Source organism: Solanum lycopersicum, chromosome 1, assembly GCF_036512215.1.
Source record: "Solanum lycopersicum chromosome 1, SLM_r2.1".
Classification (NCBI taxonomy): domain Eukaryota; kingdom Viridiplantae; phylum Streptophyta; class Magnoliopsida; order Solanales; family Solanaceae; genus Solanum; species Solanum lycopersicum.
This window is the reverse complement of record NC_090800.1, coordinates 3,280,747-3,294,456: the sequence shown is the minus strand read 5'-3', so window position 1 is coordinate 3,294,456 and position 13,710 is coordinate 3,280,747. Positions and strand designations below refer to the sequence as shown.

General features: G+C 30.7%; 1 protein-coding gene across 5 annotated transcripts; it reads left to right on the top strand.

Annotated features, from left to right (window-relative positions):
- Window positions 1–2,613: 2,613 nt before the first annotated feature.
- CRF3 (cytokinin response factor 3) lies at window positions 2,614–10,449 on the top strand. 5 transcript variants are annotated; one of them, XM_069296362.1, is made up of 6 exons: window positions 2,622–2,741; window positions 7,686–7,885; window positions 8,476–8,526; window positions 8,801–9,265; window positions 9,498–10,069; window positions 10,209–10,449. In XM_069296362.1, the coding sequence occupies exons 4-5, from the start codon at window positions 8,803–8,805 to the stop codon at window positions 10,067–10,069; spliced, it is 1,035 nt and encodes a 344-aa protein (XP_069152463.1). In that variant the 5' UTR covers window positions 2,622–2,741; window positions 7,686–7,885; window positions 8,476–8,526; window positions 8,801–8,802; the 3' UTR covers window positions 10,209–10,449. The 5 variants fall into 5 exon arrangements, with proteins under 5 accessions (XP_010313907.2, XP_069152463.1, XP_010313974.1 ...); XM_010315672.4 differs by having other exon boundaries at window positions 10,201–10,449; XM_010315605.4 differs by having other exon boundaries at window positions 2,614–2,741; window positions 8,476–9,265.
- The last annotated feature ends 3,261 nt before the right edge of the window (window positions 10,450–13,710 follow it).

Below are 13,710 nucleotides of genomic sequence, written 5' to 3'. Positions count from 1 at the left end.
AATAAGTGTGATAAAATTAATAATATATATTAGATTGAAATTAAAGAAAAAGATGTTAAAAGATAACTTTACAATTAAAAATTAATAGGATGATATATTTGTATTCAAGACGACTAAGAATAAAAATTTAATTTCATTCTAACAAAATATATTCGAGAATAAATAATTTTAGAAATATCTTTCTATATATGAAGTGAAGGATAATCAAATGTAAAAATATAATTTCACGCAAGCAAAATTCTACCAAGAATAACAAGAAAATTAAATAGTTTTAGAATTTTTTTTAATTAGTATTATTAGTATTACCTCATTTTTGTTATTTTTCATTTTCTTTTGAGTTATTGTGATATCTATTTATTATATGAAAGTAAATAAATAATTATTAAGCTTAACTCTTAATAATTATATATCAAGTATAATATTAGGTGGAATCAATCAAAACTAAAATTAAAATTTATAGGTATATCTAAATTTGTGTATTGAAATATTTTTTTTTAATTTTGTGATTTTAAATATGCTATATAAAAAAATTAAAATTTAGAAGTTATTTTCTTTTTGAAATAAAATAAAAGAATAAGTTCATATAAATCGAAAAGGAGGGAGTCATATATTGAAAATGAAATATATATGTGTTACTATTAAATTAAAATGAGCTTTCATATAATTATTTTTTTTTAAAAAAAATTGTTCGGATTCCTTCTATTAATTTGTGCATATATGTGAAATTTTAAAGATTTAAGCATTTTAATATAGAAATATAATGATTTGAAAACTTATTCTTCGTTTTAATTTTTAATTTGTTACATGTTTGAAAACTATATAGAGAAAAAAACTTAAAACGCAATGTAACAATTTAAAATATTTTTAGAAAAAAGTAGTTAAAAAACATAATGAAATTTGGTTGACTCCCTTATTTTTATCGAAACAAAAAAAATTGCATATATTGTTGAAAATAACGTAAGAACTAAAAAGTATTATGAATCACAGTAAAATGACAACTAAAAATATGTGAGAATCATATAAGAAATTTCGTTGACTTTCCTAAAATCACTTGGTTGTATCACATAAAATAAAACAGATGAAGTAACATATATTATTTGAAAATGACACAAAAGGTACATAAATTAATAATTTATAATATTTTTAAAAAAACACATATAAAAAATTTAGTTCACTTTTTCAAGTTTCATTTCTCTCACATAAATTTAAAAAAGTTAACATACATTGTGTCTGCGCTGACGCTGACACCCGGCATCTAATAATAAAATAAATGACATTTGGTTGAAGAAAGCGAAAGGATTTTGGGTATTTTTAAAATATGATTTTAAATTTTTTATGATCAAACTTTGATTTATCTTTTTTGGTATATTTTAAAGGGATAATGCACAAGTACCTCCTCAACCTATGCCAAAAATCTCACAGAGACACTTATATTATATTAAGGTCTTATTACACCCCTGAACTTATTTTATTAATAATTTTCTATCCCTTTTCAGCCTACGTGGCATTATCTTGTGGGCCCAACGTTGGTTGATTTTTTTTCAAGCTATTGTCACGTACGCCGAAAAGGGGTAGAAAATTACTTATAAAATAAATTTAGGAGGGTAATAGAACCTTAGTACAGTATAAGTGTGTCTCTGAAATTTCGAGCATAGGTTGAGGGACTACTTGTGCATTTTCCCTATTTAAATAATGCTCAATGGTCATATGGCTTATTAAAATAGTTTCCTCATTTTAAAATTTAGATTTAAAGTCAACCTTATTTTTTTTTAAAGAAAAGGTCTAAAAAATATTTTTTTTCCCAAAATTATTGTTACGATATTAAATTTTATAAAGGACCTTTTACCCTACATTATTTAATAATATATTTTAAAGGTATATACGTGTCAACGTGAACATGTTATTATTTATAATCAGGAATGGAGCTATGTTGGGTCCAGGGGGTTCAACTCGAACTCTCTCAACAAAAAAATACACGATATATATAAGGTAATTTTTCTACATTTTTATAGATATATATATTTTGAACCCCCGTAAAAATAAATAAAAGTAGATGAATCAGTGGCAAGTTCCCAAAATATTAAGTTGCACGCCTTCATATTTCATGGGGTAAAAGGTTTTTTTCAAAGTTTAATATCGTCACAATAATTGCGATCGAAATTTGAATATATTTTAGACTTATATCCTTAAAAAAATACTAAGCCAAAAAAATATGCATGTACCATGTACAATTTGAATCTTTTAAATGTATTTTTTTTCATAAATACGAAAACTCACTAAATGCAAAAACAATTTTTTTTAAAAACAATCTTACTTATAAATAAAAAATAATTTATAAATAAAATATCAGAATATCCTATGATCTACATAAATAAATTATATATTTTCATTCGTTTGTGATCGCAAACGTTCAAATACACATAATTTTATAAATTTTCACTAATCAACAATATTGATAATTATTTTTTCGTTTAATATTATTCTTTTACATGTATGATATGAACAATTCTTCACATCGAAGATAAGTTATTTTTTCTTTTTTCTTTTTAAAAAATATATAAACTTTTGATCAAACTAATATAAGTGCAGAAACGACGACGTTTTCGTTTTCTTAAATTCTAATAATATATAAAAGTTCAAAAAAACATGTGTCTCTTACTGGCTCTGGATTCCACCGCCCTAACCCCACCGTCTTTGCCACCGCAGATGTTCGCCGCCGGTAACTTTTCACGGCAGTAAAGGTAAACTGTTCCTTATCTATTTTCTTCTTCTTGTTGTTGTTTATAGAAAGCATAAAGTATCAGACACTGAATCCAACTTGAATTTTGTGAAAAAAAAATAAAAAATTTTGCAAATAGTTTAGCAATCCTTGATAAGTTAGAACTTTGAAATTCTGTTGTTGATAGCTGTATTTGGAGTAATTATGAGTGAAATGAGAAATTATTCTACTCAGTTTATGGAAGTATGGAGTTTTAACTTTGTAGCATTTCAATGATTGAAAAGGGAATAATGGAAAAAAAAATTTAAAATTTTCAACCATAAAAGTTATAGATTTTGATTTGACTATGGAAGTTAATGGAAATGTTGTATACTCAATAACAGAAATGCAAACCCTACCCCTATCTTGTGGAGGTAGAGAGTCTTTTTTTCGGAAGTAGATTTATAAGGAGAAAACACAAGTAATGAAGACATAGGAAATAATAGGAGAACATTGTAAAGCATAGAAAGGAAATGATCAGTAATCACAATGAAATATAATGATGACTAAAACACGATAAACAACATGTAGTAGGAGAAATTGAGGGACCAAAAACTAGGAGAAAATATATTATATTCTCATTTAAGTTTATAATGGAGTTATGGAAAGAAATTAATTGTTATTTTGTTTGTCGGCATATTTTTTTGCAGTTAAATTTTCTTAGAGTTGCTCAACTAGTTTCTAATTACTTGTGCATTGTATTTTGTTATTTGTAATGAGTCTACCTGTAGAAATTTTCCAAAGATAAGTTTCCGAGGCTAAACAATGGGTAAAATGTCAAGTTGTAATCCTCCCTATGCACTGATTTGACAGAGAAAATCCCTTTGTTCCGCAATTTCTAGACTGGTTTGTCTGGTGTAGTATAAGTTCCTGTGTAGAAATTTAACTCCTGTAGCAAATCTGTGATCTGCCATTTTTTCAATCATTTCGATCCCTCCTATACAAAAGTTCCGCCCTTATTCTGTTCACAATCTTAAGACCGATAAGGTTTAAATCCTGGATATAGTTCTAAGATGGCTTTGCCAATCCAGTGAACTTACCATAAGGAAGTTTTTGCCCCATCACCCACCTTTATGCTCAAATTATCACTGCAGTCATTCCACTCCCTTCTAATAGTTTTCCATATATGCATCCATGTGCAGTCTTCACTTCTTTTGTTGTCAAGTGGTTCATCAAACCATATTTCTGTGCTACGCACTTCTTCCAGACGGACCTGTCCTCATTACTGAATCTCCAGATCCATCTTGAGAGGACTCTAGTTATGGAATCTGATGTCTCAGGTTCAAATTCCAGCTGAGACAAAAATACCAGGTGATTTCTCCCCATATGTTCTAGTCTTGGTAGACAAAATTACATGGTTCCTGTTGTTGCCGGTGGGAGGTGGAATTAGTCGAAGTGCGCTCGTAAGCTTGTCGAATACCACAGTTATTAAAAGAACACACCAAATAGTCATATGCACAAGGCAAATGAGTAATCTCCATGCATTCACCGCTGTTAGTTTGAGACCAAACCCCTTAATTCATCCATTAAAATTGGCTTTTCTTAGTATGTTATTAACGAAAGCCCAATTGACATGGTCATAGACCTTTTCAATATCCAGGCCTTTTCCATTTCACTCTTAGAGTCCACCAACTCATTAGCAAGAAAAGCTGCAGCCATATTCTGTCTACCCTGCAAAAGGTCACTTGAGGTGCATCCGGTAGTTTCTCCCCGAGTCTTCTGTCTTTCTGTGAGTAGCTTGGAAATGACCTTGTAAATTTCCCCTATTAAACTTAAAGGTCTGAAATCTTTTAATTTTTGAGTTCCAAACTTCTTAGGTATTAGAGCTATGGAAGTAGCATTGAGAGACTTCTCTAAAATCTCATCCTAACTTTTAATTTTTGAGTTCCAAACTTTTAATTTTCTCTTGGAAGATTGTTCAAAAGAGACCTGGCAACATAGGGGGACATTTTTCGGACCTTGGAAACAAATCTGGAAGTCCAACATTCCAACCAAGAGAAATTATTTCACATGGTCGGTGTGCAGAAGAGCATGCCTGACTCAGGAGAGACTAAAAAAGAGAGTATTGTAGATTCTTTCTAGGTGTTTCTTCTGCCATGAAAAGGAGGAAACAATCATTTATTCTTACACTGTAGAGTGACTGCCCAAATATGGTATATGTTTCAAAGCCTTATCCAAGATTCTTGGGTGATGCCTGAGCATATGGCAGATCTACTAAGCTGTTGGATGAGAAGAAGGGGGAGTAAAACACAGAAAAATGGGTGGAATCTAGTTCCATCTTGGATATGGTGGTCAATTTGGAAGGAAAGTAACAACAGGTGTTTTAAGAATAGTACTAACCCAATGCAGAAAGTAAAAGAAAACTGTATCAGTACTCTATACTTTTGGTGTAAAGAAGAGGGTATGTATGAAGTAGATCAGTTAGTAGATTTCCTAGGCTCTTTGTGTTCATGACTAGCCTTGGAATTTTTTGTCTGGTTGCCAGCATACCCTCATCTATGTTGCGCAGGCTCTTCATATTTACGGGTGAACTCATCTCGACGCGACACCGGTGCAGGTGGGGGTGCGGGGTGCGTGTCGGATTCGGTCAATTTGATCTGGACACTTTGACCGAAGCTGAGAAAAGATTTGGGGAAGAAAAAATCAGTTTCCAGCTGCGTAAAGAGGATAAAGCTTGAAAAAGTACAGAGAAGAGAAGAAAGAAGAGAAAATCAGTTTGTCGGCGACATAAAGAGGATAAAGCTTGAAAAAATACAGAGAAGAGATGAAAGAAGAGAAAATAAGTTTCCGGCGAGGCAGGACATAAAGTGGATAAAACTTGAAAAAACAGAGAAGAGAAGAAGTTTTTTTTTTAATAAGTACAAGGAAATATAGAGAAAAGTATAGGGTCTTACCAGTTTCAAAAAAAAAAAAAAAGGTATAGGGTCTTTTCATTTTTTCTTGAAAAAGAACTCCAAGTGGCAGAAACGAAGGATTTCTCAAAACAAGTGTACTTTTTTATAAAATAAATTATATTTATGCAGTTGTTTAGTATACTATATGGTATAATTCAATTTTCTTATATATATATATATACATATATATTTATTCCACTTATTTGATTATACTAGATATATTGCTAGTGATATCTTCATAACTATATTTTTATATATCCATACTCGGATTCACACCCATGAATCTTAAAATTTGGATTTTGCCGAATTCGACTCTCGGATTCGCATCCGTCTTGAATACCCGCATCCGAGTCCGAGCAACTTCGAAAGAGCTTTGCTGCCAACCACAATCCAAAAAAGCAAAAGACCTTCGAAAGAGCTTTGCTGCCAGGTGATTTTCCAAGACCAACAAACTGTTATTGCTTGATACCAACAAGCTGTTGCAACTTCCAATTGTAAAGCTTTCCATCCTTCTAAAGAAAACATTGTTAATTCATAGGAGAAAACATACATTGCTTTTAGGAAATCATTTTCCAATAATCGATCAATGGTCTTATCCTAAGTTGCTTGGACTCGGGTGCGGGTATCCGAGACAGGTGCAAATTCGAGAGTCTGATTCGGCAAAATCCAAATTTTATGATTTGTGGGTGTGAATCTGAGTATGGATACGGGTGCGGGGATATTGTTAAAATTTTTCAATATTATAAAAATATAGTTATGAAGATATCTATAACAATATATCTAGTATAATCAAATAAGTGGAAATACATACATACAAAAAATTTACCATTTAGACTAATCAACTGCATAAATGTAATTTATTTTTATAAAAAAATACACTTATTTTGAGAAACCCTTTGTTTCTGCTGTTTGGAGTTCTTTTTCAAGGAAAACTGAAAAGACCATGTACTTTTCTCTGTATTTCCTTTACTTTTTTTAAAAAAAAACTAACTTCCTTCTCTTCTTTGTATTTTTCAAGCTTTATCCCCTTTATGTTCCGCGTCGCCGGAAACTTATTTTCTCTTCTTTCATCTTCTCTGTACTTTTTCAAGCTTTGTCCTCTTTACGTCACGGGAAACTGATTTTTTCTTCCCCAAATCTTTTCTCGGCTTCGGTCAAAGTGTCCAGATCGAATTGAACGAATCCAACATGCACCCTGCGCTCGCGCCTGCACTAGTGTCGCGTCAAGACGGGGTCGCCCGTAAATATGAAGAGTCCGCACAAAATGGGTCTTATCGAGATAGACGAGAGAATACCTATAATCTAGAGTGAAGTTAAACTTTTTTAGTTAAAGTTGGATTTAAATATGCTTCACGCGTGTTTAAATTAGGTCTGCAATCGACACTATATATTTGATAGAATTTGGTAACCACATCTAAGATATAGGTGTTAGTTACTAATTATAACATTAATTTCGATTCAATTTCAATTTTTTTTTAAAATTAATTTTGATTCTACTATTTTTGGCATAAAGCTCGATCTCCTCGAAAAATTCTGTGATCCAGATGGCAGAAAAGAACATATTTATACCTTTTCTTATTAGAGGGGTAACCATATAATAAACTATCGAAGGAATTAGGGTAAACTAATCTGATCATGACATTGTAAGATAAGTACTTGAGATGGGGCGGATGCGACTTCGCTTAGTTGGTTTGGGTGACATGCTTCATCATTGTTTAAGTTAGGCCATATTTTCATTACAATTGCCTTATAGGAAGATAATGTTAAGATAGTTAAGAATAGGTTTGATAATATTTGGTAACTGAATCTAAGTTGCAACTGCTATTTAGTAATTATAAATGTTGATTTCTTCAGAAAACAGTAACTGGCGAGTCTCAACTCACAATAACTTCAAGAACCTTTTTCTGTCATTGTCGGCCACCACTTGTAGATCATGAAAATTCGAACAAGATTTAACTTACATATATTGATACTGTCATAAAATTTTCAGAATATTTTAACATGTTACTAGTTATATGCCTTTGTCTTTTCAGGTTACTAAACATATTATGGATGGTTACCTGCAAATATCTTTTAATTGACCTGATAGTGTACAAAATTCCAGTCTTACGTACCCCGTGAGCTCCCCAACTCTTCTATATGCTCAGATACTAAAGATCTATGAAGCCGCAGAGAGAGATTCAGAAAATCAGATTTACTGGTTTGTCTGAGAGCTTTTGAGTTTCTTTTCAAGGTATGTTGAAGTCTCAGTTGTTTTTTTTCTTGCCACCAGCTACATTTTTAAAGTAATGTATGTGTGCCATGCAAGTTTCTGTGCGCTTCTACACGCAAAAAGAAGCACATTTTTATTTTTTGTATGTGTAGATCCTACTGCTTTTGGTCTGCTCGTTTTTGAATTTTTTTAGAATTTCATCTTTTGAACTATATCAAATTCATTGATGGATTTTGACTTCTCTAATGTATGGAAATTTTCTATTGGAAACTCTAGAGAAAGAAATGGCATAAAAAAAAATTGAATCTAGGATTTTAAGTGAGTTGAGTGTAAATTCTTCTGCACCAAGTCTTCATCTGTTATAAGGGATACACAAGTTAGCACCATTGTCGTAAAGGTACGGTCAATTTCTCATAGCATAGCATATTTGTCAGGTAAGCATGTTCCGGTTTATATGGTACAGTTTGAACTTTGAGATCGATTTTTTAAATTATGATCATAAATTTGGACATGGAATCTTTGAAGTTCTGTTGAAATCAAATTTACATATTTGGAAATTGTGTAAAAAGTACTTAATGTCATGATAATTGATGATTCAAAATTTTTTTTAGGTGTATGAAAAGATCACAGTAAAAACTCATTTGAGTCTTGAAATGCGAAAGGTGCAACATAAATTGGGACAAAGGGAGTATTTTTTTTTCTCATTTCCTTTTTGTTCCAATGATATGGGATTTCGGAGTCAGCAGTTTGTTTATTTCTTTTTATTGAATTTTCTCTGTAACATTGGAAAGAGTTAGGATACAATTACATTATATTGCTAAAAAGCTCATTAAACAATTTTATATAAAAATAAAGAATTTCTTATCATAAATCAAGTGTATGCATGTCTGGTCTAATGGACTTTCTTGTTTTTTTTTTTGATTCTCTTTCGTGAAGCTATGGCCTCCAAGGATGAACATAAGGAAAATGATGCAGTCGAGGAACCCTCAGAAATTCCCAGAGTTGAGAAATCTATCAACCCAGTGGGTGAAAGTTCTGTTGTCTTGCCGCGTGTTGTGCGTATTTACATGCCGGACAGTGACGCCACAGACTCATCTAGTGACGAGGAGGAAAAGCTTCAAGGAGAGAAGTCCAAGAGACATAAAAGGACGTGTATAAAGGAAATCATCATTGAGAATGGGAAGACCAGGGTCATTTCAAAGAAGACGTCCAAAGAGAAGAAAGATATAAAGATGTTCCAAGAAAATGCGAAGAAGTACAAAGGAGTTAGACAACGGAGATGGGGCAAATGGGCAGCAGAGATCCGAGACACAAAAAACAAAACTCGACTTTGGCTGGGCAGTTTTGACACTGCTGAAGAAGCTGCTTTGGCTTATGATAAGGCAGCCATTGAAATAAGAGGTACTAAAACTTTCTTAGGGTGAGCAGTTCCGTTTCTGTTTGTTTATTTCTTTTTTATTTGAATTTCCTTCTAAAGAATTTCTGAAGAGATTGGTACGATCGCCTCATATTGATAAAAGTTCATCAAACGATAATACATAAAACTAAAGAAAGAATTTCTGATCATATATGAAGTGTTCACATGTCCGGTCTGATGGACTTTCCCTTTCTCTTTCCTTTTCTTTGCATGAAGCAATGACCCCCAAGGAAGAGCTTCAGGTAAAAGAGGGAGTCAAAGAACCCTCAGTAATTGCCCTAGTTGAAAAATCCAGCAATCAAGTGGGCGAAATTTCCCAAGTCTTTCCACGTCTTGTACGTATTCACGCGCCGGACCATGACACAACAGACTCGTCTAGTGACGAGGAGGAGAAGGATGAAGAAGAGAAGTCCGAGGGACATGAAAGGACGTGCGTAAAGGAAATCATCATCGAGAATGGAAAGACCAAGGACATTTCAAAGAAGAAGTCCAAAGAGAAGAAAGCTTCGAATCTGATGCAAGAAGATGTGAATAAGTACAGGGGAGTTAGACGACGAAAATGGGGTAAGTGGGCAGCAGAGATTCGAGATACAAGAAAGAAAACTCGGCTTTGGTTGGGAACTTTTGATACTGCTTTAGAAGCTGCTTTGGCTTATGACAAGGCAGCCATTGAAATAAGAGGTGCTAATGCTTTAACTAACATCCTGAAGCCACCACCGAAGAAAAACAACCCCATCAAGATCAACTTCATCGTGCCACCTCTAAAAAGACAGAAGGCGGATCCATAGGTTAGTTAAACTTGATTGGTTCAACCTTCCATTGGCTGATCCATTGCACCTTTGAAATTATGAGGTTCAAAAGTTAATATTTATTGAACTTTTAGTAGTTTTTCACATATACTTCTATGTACCATGTGAAGAATTCTAGGTTCATTTGAACGCATTAACGGTTAAACTAAAGCTGCATCCGCTTCTGACGGGGAAGATCGACTCGTTTTAGCCACCATCTTTACCCACAGATGATGCCAGGTATTTGAAACTGCTTTACTGTTTTGCTGTACATTATCATTAGTGTTAAACTTGGTTAGTTCCCAGATGTTCTTAAAGCATGTACAGTGGTATTGTAATGCTTGACTGCATGTTTTCGATATAGAGGAAACTGTTGCTTCCTTCTGGTGATTGGGTTTATACTTCCAGTTTCTCTTTTTTTTTTTTTTTTTTTTTAACCGTTAATTTGGATACTTGAACGTTGTTAATGCGTCGAGGGAAACAGTAACCTAGTTACTGTAGTTATACATATCGATAATAGAAGTCAAAAAGTCATGCGCGAAACGCATATCGAGTAGCATGTATGACGTGAGGAATGTGATAGTTGCGTGATCATATGTGAAATTTACTCCGTATTGATACTACAATTGCCTTACAATAGGAAGACAATTATTCTAAGAGAAGTTTGATAAAATTTGGTAACAAAATCTAAGTTGCAGGTGTTATTTAGTAATGGAGAAAGGCTCAAATATGCCATTGCATTTTGAGAGATGTCTTATTTATGCCCTTCGTTAAAATTTGGCTCATATGTGTTAGTTATTTTTGTTTAAGAAAAGGCTTTATTTTGTTAACGGAAATGACAGATGATTCAAATTTTTAACGGATAACATAGACGATGAGTCTTTTCTCGAAGTTTGTTGACATATTTTTTACCTTTGTTCTTTTAAAAAATAATTTTATTAATGACATAGCTGAATCATAATTGATCACGTGTGTAAAAGATGATTTTGCATAATCGAAATTGTTTTTCGTTAACAAATAATGACGGGGATGAACATTTCTCAGGTGAAAATGGCATATATGAGCTAAATTTTTAACGGATGACATACATGAGCTAAACTTTTTATTGGTGATATAGCTGATTTTTTTTTAGAAGTTCAATAACATATTTGTGACTACTGAATAAATTATAATTAATGTTGATTTCTTTTTTATTAGTCCACATATTATGATAATGGATGGATTTATGACATCCTTACCATTTGAAAAATTTTCTATTTGAAATATAGAGAAATAACTTAACAAGAGAAAAATTTATGATTTTAAGAGAGGTTGAGAGAAATGATCTTACAAGAATATATAATTCTAAGTTGGTGAGTGTAAAAATTTAAAAACTGAGATCTCTCGTCCTATTACAATTTGAATAGAAGAAAATGATCATTTTAAATCTCTTATGGTTAAAAATGAATCTCTCGACAAAGATTTTTTGTAAAGCCATAAAACTAAAAAATGTTTGTAAAGGGCTAAAAAGATCATTTTTATTGCTATTGTTTAAGACTACAAAATTTAAAAGCCTTCTATATTTTCTCGAGTTTCTTGCCAAATTTCAGTTAGAATAAACAATTGAAAGAATTTTCAATATTTTAGTTAAACTTGTTTGGTTGATTTTTTTTTTTTTAATTTCTTACTATTTTTATATAATGACGATTGCTAAAGTTTAAATCTATTTAAATGACTATAAAAATGTAAAAAGATTTATAGGCAAGACTATTAGTAAATTATTGATGTTGATTCTTTTTTTTTTTTTATTATTAATCCACATATATGATGAAAATGACAAGTGAAAATACAAAGTACTAAGAATTAATCATTCATATTTTAATTTCTTACTATTTATATACAGGACGATTGCTAAAGTTTAAATTATATAAATAACCATCAAAATATAAGAAATTTGAAGACAAGTCTATTTAGTAACTTATTAATGCTGATTCCTTTTTTTATAAGTCCACATATTGATAAGAATGACAAGTGAAAAATGGAAATAAATTTAAGTACAAGGTTTGATAATTTGTATTTTAATTTCTTAGCATTTCTATATAGTGACGAATGCTAAAATTTAAATTATATAAATGGTTGTCAAAATGTAAAAGATTTAAAGGCAAGATTTATTTAGTAAATTATTAATGTTGATTCATTTTTTTATCGGTTCAGATATATGATAAAAATGATAAGTAAAAATGGAAATAAATTCAAGTACAAAGAATTAATTATTTATCTTTAATTTCTTACAAATTCTATATAGCGATGATTGCAAAAGTGTTAATTTTATGAATGACATTCTAAATGTAAAATAATTAAATGTAAGACTATTTAGTAAATTATTAATGTTTATTCTTTTTTTTGTTGGTCCACATGTATGATAAGAATGCCAAGTGAAGATAAATTAAAGTACAAAGAATTAACATTTGCATTTTAATTTATTACCATTTCTATATAGTGACGATTTTTAAAGTTTGAACTATATAAATGACGTTCAAAATGTAAAAGATTTAAAGGCAAAACAAAAGATTTAGAGAATTACTAATTTGTCTTGGAGTTTTTGAGTTTTTTTTTTCAAGGTATATTCTATCCTTAGCTTCTTTATCTTTTTTGGACGATCAGTTATATTTTTGAAGTAATTTATGTACGACATGTGAATTTCTATGATGGAGATTTCTAGTTCATATTTTACATGTAAGAGATAGAAAACAACATTTTTCAATCTAAATTATAAAAGACAAAAAAAATTCATTTCTTCATTTCTCTGTGTACTTTTACAAACACATTTTAAACTTCTATATGTGCATATTCTATTGCTTTAGGTTTGATTTTTTTCCCTCAATATTTTATCTTTTGAACTAAGAAATTCATTGTTGGAATTTATGACATTCTTATTGTGTGAGAAATTTTCTATTTGAAACTCTAGCGAAATAACTTACAAAAGAAAAAAAACAAGGATTTTAAGTAAGTTTGAGAATTGAGATAAATGATTTTCTAATAAATTCTAAAAGAATATAAAATTTAAGTGAATGGATGTAAATATATGAAAAAATTGAAATCTCTCACTCTATTATAATTTGAATAAAAGAAAAAAAGATCATTTAAATCTGTTATGTATAAAAAAAGTACATCTCTTGTAAAGCCACAAAACTAAAAAAAAGCTTGTAAAGGGCTAACAACTCTTTAATTCTAATTTTTCAAGTGATATTTTTAAGATCTCACAAAATTTAAAGAAATTTTCTTTATATTCAACATATCTTAAGTTTAAGACAATAGATTTAAATTTTTTATTTATTTACTTAAATTTAATGCCAAATCAAACCAAGAACAAACAAATGAAAGAATTTCCTATAATAAATAAAGTGTATGCATGTGTAGTCTGACGAAGGTTCTTATAATGAAACAAATTCAAGTACAAAGAATTAGTTATTTATATTTTTTTAAAAAATGTCTAACCATTTTTATATATCGATGATTGCTAAGGCAAGTGAAAATTTTCAAGTGTGTATATTCTATTTTAAGACTTTTTGTGTGGGTATATTTTATTGCTTTAGGTCTTCTCGTCTATGAGAATTTTATATTTTGAGCTATATGAAATTTATTGATGGATTTATTACATC